At 35.9% G+C, this 13,289-nt stretch overlaps 1 protein-coding gene across 2 annotated transcripts in view; it reads left to right on the top strand.

Moving 5' to 3' along the window:
- Positions 1-463: 463 nt before the first annotated feature.
- The window catches only part of PPP2R3A (protein phosphatase 2 regulatory subunit B''alpha), a 166,360-nt gene continuing 153,534 nt past the window's right edge, over positions 464-13,289 (top strand). The window contains exon 1 of one of the 2 annotated variants that reach the window (XM_053903791.1): positions 464-2,896. In XM_053903791.1, the coding sequence (XP_053759766.1) occupies positions 911-2,896 (1,986 nt within the window). In that variant the 5' untranslated portion in view covers positions 464-910. The remainder of the gene's footprint in view (positions 2,897-13,289) is intronic. The other variant, XM_053903790.1, reaches the window with a different exon arrangement.

Raw genomic sequence — 13,289 nt, 5'->3', positions numbered from 1 at the left:
GCAGTCTTTGAGAAGATTAGGTTGATGGAAGTAAAAGGTTGGTTCAGGGCCATAGCAGAAAATAAAGTTATAGGTGGATGGGAACAGATGTTGAAAGTCTTGAAAATAAGTCAAGACTTATTTAGGATGTGTAGGATGCATGATGGAGATCAGGAGTGTGAATTCTTGAACGGTGAGGGATAAAAAAGCCATCTAAATCTAAGCTTTTTGGTGTTGTGTAAGGTGGCAAGGAGGGTAGGGTAAGAAATATCAACTGGAAGGCAGTTGTAACAAGGCAGAGTTGAGGTAGTAATACTCTCATAGTAAGGAGTACAGGGTGTGATGAAACAAAGACATGAATCAAAGATAAGCAGTGATATGGCAAAGAATAAGGCTTGGTGATTAACTGCAGTGGGGGGGCAAAAGAGGAAATAAAAGAACTCTCAGTATTAAGAAATCGTATTTTTAAAATTCTTTTCTTTTTTTTTAGGTTTGTCACTCACAAAAAAAAAATGGATCATTTAAATCTTTGGAGGACTGAGTTATCACAATACTTCTGTACTTCCAACTAAGATTTATGACAGTAAATTTATGGCAATAAGTTTCTGCATCATAGAACTGCTGAAGAACTAAAAGACGATTTTATAAACTTACAGTATTATGAGATTACTAAATAAAACTAAAGAACACAATTATTAAATTATTAGACTTGCTAATAATACAAGCACATATGTGCAGTAGCTACTGTATCCTGACAGTTACCAAACCTCAAATTTAGATGTTTTTTTCTTTGTGGGAAAGGTCATTTTATTTGCAAGAAACCACTGAACATTGTCATCAAGTATATTTTCACCTGAGTGTAAGTTAAGAGGATTTACTTGAAATAAGTTCTAGAAGATTCCAACTCCCATCACTGAGTGGATTCGATATTATGGCAGCAACTTACAGACTTGTAGTCAGTACTGTGAACCACTACAGCAGTGTGGTGATAGACCGACGTTTTGAGCAAGCTATACATTATTGCACTGGAACCTGCCACACCTTTACACATGGAGTTGATTGCATTGTGGTACATCATAGTGTTTGTGCAGACCTCTTGCACATCCCTGTGTCTCAGTTCAAAGATGCAGATCTGAACTCTATGTTTCTACCCCACGAAAATGGGTTTTCCTCAGCTGAGGGTGACTATCACCAGCAGGCCCTAACAGGCATACCCAGGGTCAAGAAAGGATCTACATTTCAGAACACCTGTAACTTAAAAGACATTGCAGGAGAAGCGATCAGTTTTGCTAGCGGGAAAATAAAAGAATTTTCCTTTGAAAAGCTCAAAAACTCTAACCATGCAGCTTACAAAAAGGGAAGAAAAGTTAAGTCTGACTCATTTAATAGGAGGTCAGTTGATTTTGACTTGCTCTGTGGCCATTATAACAATGATGGGAACTCCCCATCCTTTGGTTTACTCCGGAGTTCCTCAGTTGAGGAAAAATCTTTGTCCCATAGAAACTCACTTGATGCAAACTTGACATCAGTGCTTCTTCACAACTTCTCTGAAGAAGACCTGGTTACTCAGATTTTGGAAAAACATAAAATAGATAATTTTTCTTCTGGAACAGACATAAAGATGTGCTTGGACATCTTGCTGAAATGCTCTGAGGATTTGAAAAAATGCACAGATATCATAAAACAATGCATAAAGAAAAAGTCAGGGAGTAGCATCAATGAAGGAAATGGTAATGATGCAATTTCTAGCTCTGAAACTGTCTATATGAATGTAATGACCAGGTTAGCATCCTATCTGAAAAAGCTACCGTTTGAATTCATGCAGCCTGGGAATAATGATGCTATAGATTTAACAGAACTCGTCAGTAATATGCCCAGTTTACAACTGACTCCCTTTTCCCCAGTATTTGGCACTGAACAACCCCCTAAATATGAAGATGTTGTCCAGCTCTCAGCCCCTGACTCTGGACAGTTTCAAACTATAGAACTGCAAGATGACAAACACAGTTCTAGGAAAACAGACGCTGTAAGTTCCATTCCAAATAACTCTACAAATCCCTTATATAACTCTGAAGTAAATGATCCCAGAACCCTAAAAGATACCCAGCTTCAATCACAGTCATTAACCATGAACCCTTTAGAAAATGTTTCTTCTAGTGACCTAATGGAAACCCTTTATATTGAAGAAGAGTCTGATGGAAAGAAAGCATCAGATAAAGGACAAAGGGCAGAGAATGGACCTGGTCAATTGTTAAATGAAGATAAAGCAGAATTTTCAAACCGTGTTACTCATCTTAAAAAATGTCCTGCCTCTGTGCAAAATGAAAGTGGTAAGATATTTGAGAAGCCAGTTGTTAATCTACCTGAGGAGGATTTTAAATCAAAAGTTCCTAAAGTTGAAGAGGGAGGCCACAGAGATTTTATGAATCTTAACAGCCAGGAGGAGATAGATAAATTGTTAATGGATTTGGAATCATTTTCACAGAAAATGGAGACCTCTCTAAGAGAGCCACTTGCCAAAGGTAAAAGCTCTAACTCTCTAAGTAGTCCTAGTCCATTAACTAGTCAGCTTCCTATAGATCTTGAACCTAAATCTAAAGTCTCTGCAGCCACCGAGAAAGTCTCGCCTTCCTGTCTAACAAGGATTATTGAAACCAATGGACACAAAATAGAGGAGGAGGATCGAGTCCTCTTACTACGAATTCTAGAAAGCATTGAAGACTTTGCTCAAGAACTAGTTGAATGCAAATCGGGCAGAGGTAGCCTATCACAAGAAAAGGAAATGATGCAGATTCTACAGGAAACCTTGACCACTTCCTCCCAGGCCAATTTATCAGTCTGTAGAAGTCCTGTTGGTGATAAAGCTAAAGAAAGTACTTCAGTGGTTTTGATTCAGCAGACCCCAGAGGTGATCAAGGTAAGATCCAACAATCTGGAGTCCTGACAAGTATCCATGGAAATGTTTTAATGTGTGCAGAACTTGTGAATAAATACTATTTGTGTTAACCATTTCATATTCTACTAAAGTTCCTGCCTTACGCTAGGCATGGTCTCATTCAGTTCATTAAAAAAAGAACTAAAAAGCAAGGCTTTAGAGTTAGGCAGACATTTCAATTGCCCTCCTCACACCTTTCATCTCTCTAGCTCTGTGACCAAAGGAAAGTTACTTAGCCTTAATATCCTCATCTGTGTAATGGAAATAATAAGGATCAAGATAACTTAGGTGAAATACAAGCAAGGTGCCTTACACAAATTAGGCATTTAATATTAATCCTTATACTTCCAGTCAGCCATGCATCAATATATGCATGTGTAGACTATAAAGTGCAGTGTGGGGTACCAAAAAAAGGGAGGACATGATTCCTTAAAGACTTTAACATCTAGTTGAGAAAATGAAACTGACATACCGGAAACAGTTCATGAACATGTAGGCCCTTGTCTGAAAATGTTGTTAGTAAGGGTCTTCAAAGAAGGTAAAGACTAGAGTGTATGAGATTTGCTTCTTCATGCAAGTGGGAATAAATACCATTCTAGGGTCACAGGATAGTAGTGTTTTCAAAAGGCTTTGAATCTACCCTGCTACTGGTAGTATAGCTTTAATAATTCCTGAAAGGCAGTTATCTTCCCCCTTGGGTGTATGTGTGTATGTCTTAGCACAACAGTTATTTCTTGTTCGTTTTCTATGTCTAACATGGGTTGGCAGTAGGTTCTGCTCCACCTCACTCAGGGACCCAGGGTGATAGATGCTCTGTGTTCCTATAGCTGCCCCATTGTCCCATCTGGAATACATGACTTATAAGTTCACAGAGGATGGGGAAGAAAGAGATGTTGCTTTTTACTGCCTTATTCCCACATGTGACACACTTCCCATCCACTCACAGTCCAGTGATTTCAGCCCAAAAGCTAAGAAACACAGGGAAGCATATAGAATATACCTAGTGAGCATTGTCTCTACCACGTGAATGTATGACATATGGCACATATATCCAAATTAACAAAATAAATTGTAAAATGATGATGTGAATTATTTAGAGGTTATGTCATTGTACAAAAACTATGAAGAAATACTTGGACACACCAAATACAATGTTCAGAACAATGATTAAATTAATCTCTGGGGAAAGAAGAGAGATGGAACTGAGGAAGGATGTCCAGGGGACCTCAGTAGTGTTAGTAATTTCATAATCTGGTGGTGGATCATTAGTACTTTTTTATATTATTTTTATGCCATTTTGTGTGTCTTTATAGTAAATTTAAAAAAGAATAATTGGATATTAGAGGTGGCATATATATGACCAAGTTAAAAAGTTAATGTTAATTTTAACATTCTCATTAATATTTTCATTTAAGTAGGAAAAAATATTGTGATCAGATGAATAATTTTTACATTGTATTTATTTTGTGGCTGTGCTATGCACATTTGTAGTTATCAGCGACACTAAAATTTAAAGCTATACGTACATACTTAAGGTTATGAAATGATGATTTGGGTCTAGATATTCTCATTCACTGAGCATTTCTGTGAAATCTGTGAGTCTCCTCATTCATTGATTTACAACTGGTAATATCTTTAGGGAAGTTGGTCTATGCTGGGAGGAGAAACTGGAAATTAATTACAAAAATAAGAGGAAAATGCTTTCAATGTACATAGGCAATAGTGATTTGCTTAATATTTTATAAAGAAAAGAGAATACCTATATAGAAATCTCAAAATGGTAATAATATAAGAGCTAACAGTTCTTGTAAGCTAAGGCATGCTAAGATATTTAGATATATTATCTCACTGTTTCCCTCTCAGTAACCTGTCTGCTCATTAAAAAATAATAATAATAATAATTCACCTTCTCCACTGACCTATTCCAACATCTCACAACCATTATAACCAGAAACTTACCTTAATACAGTGTTTTGAATTTTATTTAACCCTTCTCCCCCATTATCTTCTGTGAGAAAAGAAAAAATTATCTGAAAAGAAAGTAGAAAATGTGAACCTGAGGCCAAGAATAAGTCCCATGTAATACCTCTCCTATGTTCCTGGCTGACAGCTCATGAGCAGGTCCCCTCTGACCCTCCCAATCTAAGCACACCTAACTAAAAATCCCACACTGGGCTCTAAATGAGCTTTCCAATTTTTGAACAAGTATGGACTAAGATCAAATCTTATTAAGAGTCTCCCATCACTCTTTTAAATAAGTCCCATTACCATAAGACAGAATAAAATTTGATGAAATTTCTTGATAAAAGTTGAAAAAGTAATTCATAAAAAGCTAATTTAAAGAGAAAGGTGATATAAAATGTTTAACTCCTGAAGATACTTAACGCAAGAAAATAAAACCATTCTTCCTTGACTCAGATGCCTTCCTACTTGTTCTCTTTTTTTTAAATCTTTCTTTGCTTCCTATGAATAATAATAATAATTTGCAAGTTTCAATTAAAATGAAATGACTAGTATTTTAATTATAATAATTATTATTACTATTGTTGTTGTTATTATTATTTTAGAGAGAATCCTAAGCAGGCTCCATGCTCAGCACAGAGCCTGATGCAGGGTTCAAACTCAGGATCATGATCCCAGCTGAAATCAAGAGTCGGATGCTCAACCAACTGAGCCACCCAGGTGGCTCTTATGAATTATTTTAAACCAGGGTTGGTAAATATTTTCTACAAAGGGTCAGATGTAAATATCTAAGGCTTTGTAGGTCACAAGGCTTCTGTCACTTAGACTTCTTTGTTTTTTTTAAACAACCCTTTAATAATGTAAAACTGTTCTTAGCCCTAAGCCTTAAAAGACAGGGAGTGGGCCAAATTTGGCCCACAAGAGTGTATGTTGTCAATGCCTATTTTATTTTATTTTATTTCATTTTATTTATTTTAATTTAATGTTTATTTTTGAGAGGGAGAGAGAGAAAGCGAGAGCAGGGGAGGGGCAGAGAGAGAGGGAGGCACAGAATCCAAAGCAGGTTCCAGGCTTTGAGCTGTCAGCACAGAGCCTGATGCAGGGCTCGAACCCAGGAGCCGCTAGATCACACTCTGAGCCGAAGTCGGACGCTCAACCGAGCCACCCAGGCGCCCCTGTCAATGCCTATTTTAAACAAATAGAAAAGTATAGTGAATGATAGAAAAAACACTCCTTATTATCACTTACTTTGTCAAATCTTAACATTTTATCATATTTGCTTCAGATCTTTGTTTATTAATATTTGCATTATTATCATCATCATTGTTTAAAACAAAAATCATCCCAGATATAGTTGAAATCCTAGAGGTCCCCTCCCTAGTTTCCACATCCCGTTCCAGAAATAACCACTACCCTGAAGTTAGTGTTTTATCTCCTGTAAGTTTTTACAGTGTTATTTGTCATGTTTTTTATTCTTGAAGAGCATGAACAAACAGTAATAGGAAATAAAATCAGTGAGGTAGGTTGGGGCCAACTTATGAATGACCTATGTGCTATGCTAAACTCTTAGAGTGGGGAGCTAAAGAAGGCTTTTGTTTTTGTTATGTTTTTTTTTAATGTTTTTTTTTTTTAATTTATTTTTGAGACAGAGACAGAGCATGAGCAGGGGAGGGGCAGAGAGAGGGGGAGACACAGAATCTGAAGCAGGCTCCAGGCTCTGAGCTGTCAGCACAGAGCCCGACGTGGGGCTCGAACTCACGGAGTGTGAGATCATGACCTGAGCTGAAGTCAGATGCTCAACTGAGTGAGCCACCCAAAGCCACTCCAAGAAGGCTTTTTTTTAAATGTTTATTTGTTTTGTGAGAGAGTACAAGCAGGGGAGGGGCAGAGAGAGGGGGAGAGAGAATTCCAAGCAGGCTCCCCGCTGAGAGTGCAGTGGATATTTAGACATGGGTCTCAGTCTCACGAACCATGATCGTGACCTGGGCCAAAATCAAGAGTTAGTTGCCTAACTGATTGAGCCACCCAATGCCCCAAGAAGGCTTTTAAGTAGAGGAGTCCCACGGTATTTTTTTAAAGAATAAAACTTTTTTTTTTTTAAGAGTAAAAAATGTTAAATTACGCTCTTATTTTTTTTTTAACTTTTGACAGCAAAAATTTACCAATTCAAAACATTTCAATTAAAAGCTTTATGTAATGGGGCATATAGGAGGTGCATTGGTGACTATCCCTGAGAAGAAAGATTGACTTGATGATATTATAGGTCATTAGTATTTTAACATGTGTTTCAAAATAATTTCTCAAGAGGAAGCAGTATTTATTGTCCAAGTATTTTTTTGTCCAGAAATCTAATTCAAACCTGTATTGGGAGAGATAATCAAATAGAAAATACTAATATGATACTGAGGGATTGATAAAGAGGTATCTAGATACTGGTCTAGATCAGGAGTCAGCAATCTGTGGTCCAAGGGCTAAATCTGACCTACGGCCTATGTTTGTAAATAGTTTTATTGGAACACAGCCACACCCATTTGTTTACAGATGATCTGACTGCTTTTCTCCTCCACCTACTAAGTTAAGTAGTTAGAGACCTTAAAGCTTGAAATGTCTACTATCTGGACATTCATAGAAAAAGTTTGCTGACTCCTCATCTAGATATTATTTGATCAAAAGATTTCTTTTTTAGTGAATCAATATGTATTTTAACAAGATCCCCAGATATTCACATTTAATATATACATGAAAATTTAAGAGATACTGTTTCCACCATATCAGACCATTCTTGATGTGATATTTTGTTAAAGGCATTGGAAATCTTGAAAACATCATTAAATACCATTAACAAAAACTAATTATCAATGATAGTCAGATAGTATACCAGTAGAAATAGCAAAATAAGCCCAGAGTTTCAAAATTCTTCATCATGTGTTCTCATCGTGTGTTTTGGTCTACATAGCGTTTCTCCCCTTTCCTCCCTAGTCATGATCCGTCTCTGACTTTTCCCACTTAAAACAGTTTCCTTTTCATCTCTTTCTCACTGTTAAATTATTGATATCATTGACTGGCAAATGAAGGTTTAATACATGCTTTCTTCACAAAGCCTTTAACTGACAGGAAACAACCCTGTAGGTTCTAGAATAGCTGAGGTGTGAAGATGGGCCTAAAAATGAGTTGAACAAGAATAACAGAACACCCTATAGAGGAAGGAAAGGGGGATGTGCCTGAGCTCTCAGAGGGTTTCATTATTTTGGATTAGTGAATTACTGAGGACATGTTTTGACATAGAAGGTAATATAATTTTTTTAAAAACACTTAGAAACTGTACTGCTTTGGTAATTCACATAATAAATGATACCTTAATTCTGTGTTTTATTACCACCAGCAGATGTTATTACAGTCATCTTGGGTCTGTTTTTAGCTGTATGGAGCAATAGCCTGTTAGCGGTTATTCACAAGTTAAAATAATAAAACCTAGTCTCCCTTGAAAATTATCTTTACTTAATTTTAGTAAAAAAAAAAAAAAATCCAGGAAAAAATTTCTATTATTGTTTGCCTCAATTAAAAGAATGGAGGGAATGAGGCAGGATTCATCAGTGAAAGAGGAAGAATTTTTTTTAAAACTCCACTATAATATTTAAGTCTAGTGAAACCTTACAAATTTCAACTAATTGTGGGGAAAACTGTCTGAATTACTAAAAAAGTACAAATTAAAAATTTCAGTGTTTTTAAGAAATAACTTTATTAATTTCAAGAGTAAAGAGTAAAACTACCATCAAAGAATTGCAAGCGTGAACGTTAGCTGGACCTATTTCAATAATGAAGATCAGGGTGCCTGGGAGGCTCAGTAGGTTAAGCATCTTTGGCTCGGTCATGATCTCATGACCTCATGAGTTTGAGCCCCGCATCGGGCTCTATGCTGACACCTCAGAGCCTGGAGCCTGCTTCTGATTCTGTCTCCCTCTCTCTCTGCCCCACCCCTGCTCATGCTCTGTCTCTCAAAAATAAATAAACATTCAAAAAAAATTTTTTTAATTAGAAAAAAAGAGGATGTTATAGGGAAGTAAAGAACAAGAGCCAAATGGAAAACATCTGATTGGCGAGGGCCACACAGTCAACCTTGTCTAGGTTGAGAAGGCCCACAGTTGGCTTGGTGTTGAAGAATTGGCTGTGTGCGTATACTACATTTCTGGTCAGGTAGAGCTTTTACAGGGCACGAGTTATCTAAGTTTTGCTTTGCCAGGTGGCATTCCTGGCAGGAACAGCTCCATCTTGGGCTTATAAATTTATTTCCAAAGTCCTCCATTTGATCATCCTCTTGACCATTCTAGAGGTTTCATCAAAAATATCAGTCTTAGCATGACTCTGAGTTACCATTGCCTCTTCAGGTCTCCATGTAGTTTTCACAAGAGATGATGTCAGGCTTTTATTCTAGGAGCTGGTTATGTTCTTCTATTCTCTTTTGTCATTCCAGTCTGAGAGAGACCATCTGTCAGCTGGTCAGTGGCTCTCCACATGTATTTAAACTTTGGAGAATATGCAGCATATTAGGGAGATAATTATTATAATAATATATGAATGTAATATAGTAATAATAATAATTAGCAACAAAACAATCCCATGGTTTGGACAGCACAAATGAGCCAGGGTACCCATAATGCAAACCAGCTAATATCAAATGAGTCAAGAAATGATCCCCAAAGTGGAGATACTTCTTTAAGCCGGTTAACCTGTTTATGTATTTTGTGTAACTGTGTCTCCACTTCCCCAGAAATGTTTATCCAGTGAGCTTGTTTCAGAAAAACTGAGGCACTGGAAATCAGGGAGCAAACTGTAATGGACAGAGAGAACTACAGGATCACCAGCATCTTTGCAAATTCAGCAGGTGGGTGGAGGTTGGATTACCACTTAGCAGTGGCCTGAAATACGTGAACATGGCATTATCTTTTCAGGTTTAGAAAAGGAAAAGGTTGGGCAAAGAATCACAAATACCCTCGTGAGATTTAGGCAAAAGATGATCAAAGAGAGAAGGAAGAAACATTCTTGATCTGATGTCTTGGGAGGAAGCAGTCTAACTCCATGTCAGCTATTTCCTAGTCAGTTGGATTTTGAGGTCTCTGGCATTTGCATAGGACCAGCTGTTGGGTAGATTTTTCCTCAGTTGTGAAGTAGGCACCCAAGGTTTGATACCTTGTAATTTGGCAGTGGTGTTGGTGGTTGAGAGTACTTGGTAAGGCCCTTTCCATGAATCTCACCTTTGCAAAAGCGTCAGAGTAAAACAATAACTATCCATAAATTACAAAAGACTTAAAAATGCCCATGATTAAAGATCTGATGAGAATCCTTTATACTAGAATTGACCAGGAAATTTGATTATTTCTGTGACATACAACATTCTAAGGTAACTGGAATTATGACTGGTAATATTATACCAGGACATATCAGATTTTTAGGAATTTAATAAAATCTAGAACACTTATATTAATAGCATGCAACCATACAAATACAACCTAAGAAGGTTTATTATTACCACATTTGAAAATGTTTCCTGTGTGATTTAACATACCAAATAAACCCAATTAATTTAACATCTCTTTTTTACAAGGTAAGAGACAAGTCCCTTTAGATTTTCCAGGGCCTTTGGCAAATTTTACAGTCATTTTGAGGTTAAAACAAAACAAAACAAAAAAAACTCCGTTTAGAATTTGATTTTGGAAAGTTTTCAAAATGTCATAAGGTTTGAACATTAAAATAAATAAGATCACAGTTCATTATGAAATAATACTTGTCTATTTAAGCAAAGTGACAATAGAAAAAATTAAAGATAATTACATAAGGTTACACAGTTGTGAACAAAACTTGGCCCTTTTAATATCAAGAAGATTGGGTTTTCTTAAGTAATCAAAGACCTGATAAAGACAGTGTGAAACATAGTAAATTATTTTGGTAAGACAAAAAATCTTTGCTGACAAGGTAGATTACTTAAAAAGGAAAGAAAAACCCTTGTTTACAATTTTTTTTTAATTAAGAGCAGACTATTAATCTAAGAAAACACTTTGTTCTTTTAACAGAGAGAAAACCAAAATCTAATTTGTATCAGTGCATCAAAGATATTAAAACTTTTTTTTTTAAAACTCACCTTTTTAACTTAAATAAATCCATTCCAATCTTAGCCAGCTTAACCACATGTAAAGTTCTTTTCTCAGGATTCCTTTCCACACACTTTCCATGACTTTTTTTTTTTATATCCATTCAGATTTTGTCCTATTTTTTTTTTTTTCTTATTCTGGAACAGTTATTTTACTTTTGAACAAAATTACTTTTTTTCTCTTGCCAAAAAAGCAAAAAACAAAAATTCATGTCCTTCATACCCTATCTAAAAAAACACGTTCTACTTTCCTTACCATTTTTTAATATACAATTGTTTTTCTTTTACCCTTATATTTCAGTAGTTCTCATTGTGTATATTAATTAAAATTCTTAACCTTTAGAACCCTTAATTGCTAGTGAAAAGAAGCAAGCAGTAATGGACTATGGACTAGCAAATTTATAAAAACATTTCATAATTTCTAGAAGTATATGCTTCCTCCTAGTAAAATTTCAGTGTGGCACAAAATGTGTTTACTAACAAACCCAATTATTTTAGTTACTGTGTAAAAGGAAGCCAAAAGTAGATAAACTGGTGTTCAGTAATTGATGTTTCATTAATTTATCTTACTTGGAAATGATCTCCATATTCAATGAATAGCCATAATTTAACTTAATTCAGTATAATTTTAAGGTTTCAAGTTACCAAAAATATTTTGGACACTGTTTTTAAGTAGGCATACTATAGAGCATAATTGTTGCTGAAAAGTCCATTTATAAACTTTTGCTTACATCTGTTTAGCTTACTTGTTCTTAACAATTATGTTAAGATTACATGACATGTTAATGAGGCATTAAACATTTAACCATCATCTTAAATTGTCTTTCTTGCTGACAGATTCTGCAACAGAGATAACATGAGCTCTTTTGACTTTTAGTAAACTTAGGAAGAATAAAAGTTGTATGTCTGCATTATATTTAATATTAATAGTCCTAAAGACAAGCCTGTTTCAGTTAAACCAACAAACTTAAATTAGTTTTTCTCCCCAGAGATTATCCTGGATTATGTGAACTTGAAAAACATTTGGGTTAGTTTCTGTATTTCTGAGAATATATACTTGATTCACATAAACACTTAAAAAATTTTAAGCCAGTAGAGCTTCTTTACAAATTAATTTTGGCAGTACTATCTGGAGGTAGAAAAATATCAACCATCCATAACATATAACCATAGACATGCAAAACATACAAATAGACGCAAATAGAGATCTTACAGGTTTTGCTTTAAAATTTTAGCCATGAGACAGGGATGATAATGCAAAACTCACTAGTTTATAAAAGAACAATTGGATCCAATTGCGTTTCTGGCAGAAGGGATAAGTTTTAAGGTTTTCTGCACAGATAGCTTACTAATATTTATGGAGAAGACTTTTAAGATTTTTCATCCACCTAGTTTCTAAGTAGCCCTTCCTCTTTTTTTCTTTTCTTTTCTTCTGTTAAGAATTACCTTGGCTCCTAGAGAAGACCAGGTAGAACATATACATTTCAAAGGCACAGAAAAAGAATGCAAGTTCCTACAAGAAGGACTTCTGGTTCCTAAGGCCAGAATTTTTACAGTACACTCAAGCCTTTTGAGATGAATATGGGAGGTTTGAAGATTGGTTTAAAAAAAAAAAAAAAAGAGGGGCACCTGGGTGGCTCAGTTGGTTGAGCATCCCACTTCAGCTCAGGCCATGATCTCATGGTTCATGGGGTAGAGCCCCACATTGGGCTCTGTGCTGACAGCTCTGAGCCTGGAGCCTGCTTCAGATTCTGTGTCTCCCTTTCTCTCTGCCCCTTCCCCACTTGCTCGCTTGCTTGCTCTCAAAATTAAATAAAAACATTTAAAATTAAAAAAAAAAAAGATAGGTGGACTTTCTCTGTTGTTAAAAAGATTTCATTTGTAGGACAGTTGCCTTCTTCAATCTTTAAAGGAAGCAGGTTGTAACCCAGATGATGTTAATGTGTTGACCTACCCATCCAACTATGTTATCATCATTTTGCTACTTTGTATTAGGGACATCTTCAACTAAGCTACAAATCAAAAGATTTCTGTGTTCTAGATTTAGAGCTGTTTTCCTCTTTGGAATGTTTTCCTTCCCCTCCGGATACATAGTTTCATTTAGCCTAGGGGAGAAGATCTAAAGAAAAAGTTCTATCTGGCTCTAAATATCAGCTTCCAATTTGGCCAGCCTCTTTTTTTTTTTTTTTTTTTTTTAAATGTTCATTTTTGAGAGAGAGAGAGAGAGAGAGAGAGCACGCGCGCGCAGGGGAGGGGCAGGGGTAGAGA

The sequence above is a fragment of the Panthera pardus genome, unplaced genomic scaffold (assembly GCF_024362965.1).
Source record: "Panthera pardus isolate Hobbes unplaced genomic scaffold, ASM2436296v1 HiC_scaffold_16, whole genome shotgun sequence".
NCBI classification, from domain to species: domain Eukaryota; kingdom Metazoa; phylum Chordata; class Mammalia; order Carnivora; family Felidae; genus Panthera; species Panthera pardus.
Note: the sequence above shows the minus strand (reverse complement) of the source record. Positions and strands in the feature narration are given on the sequence as shown.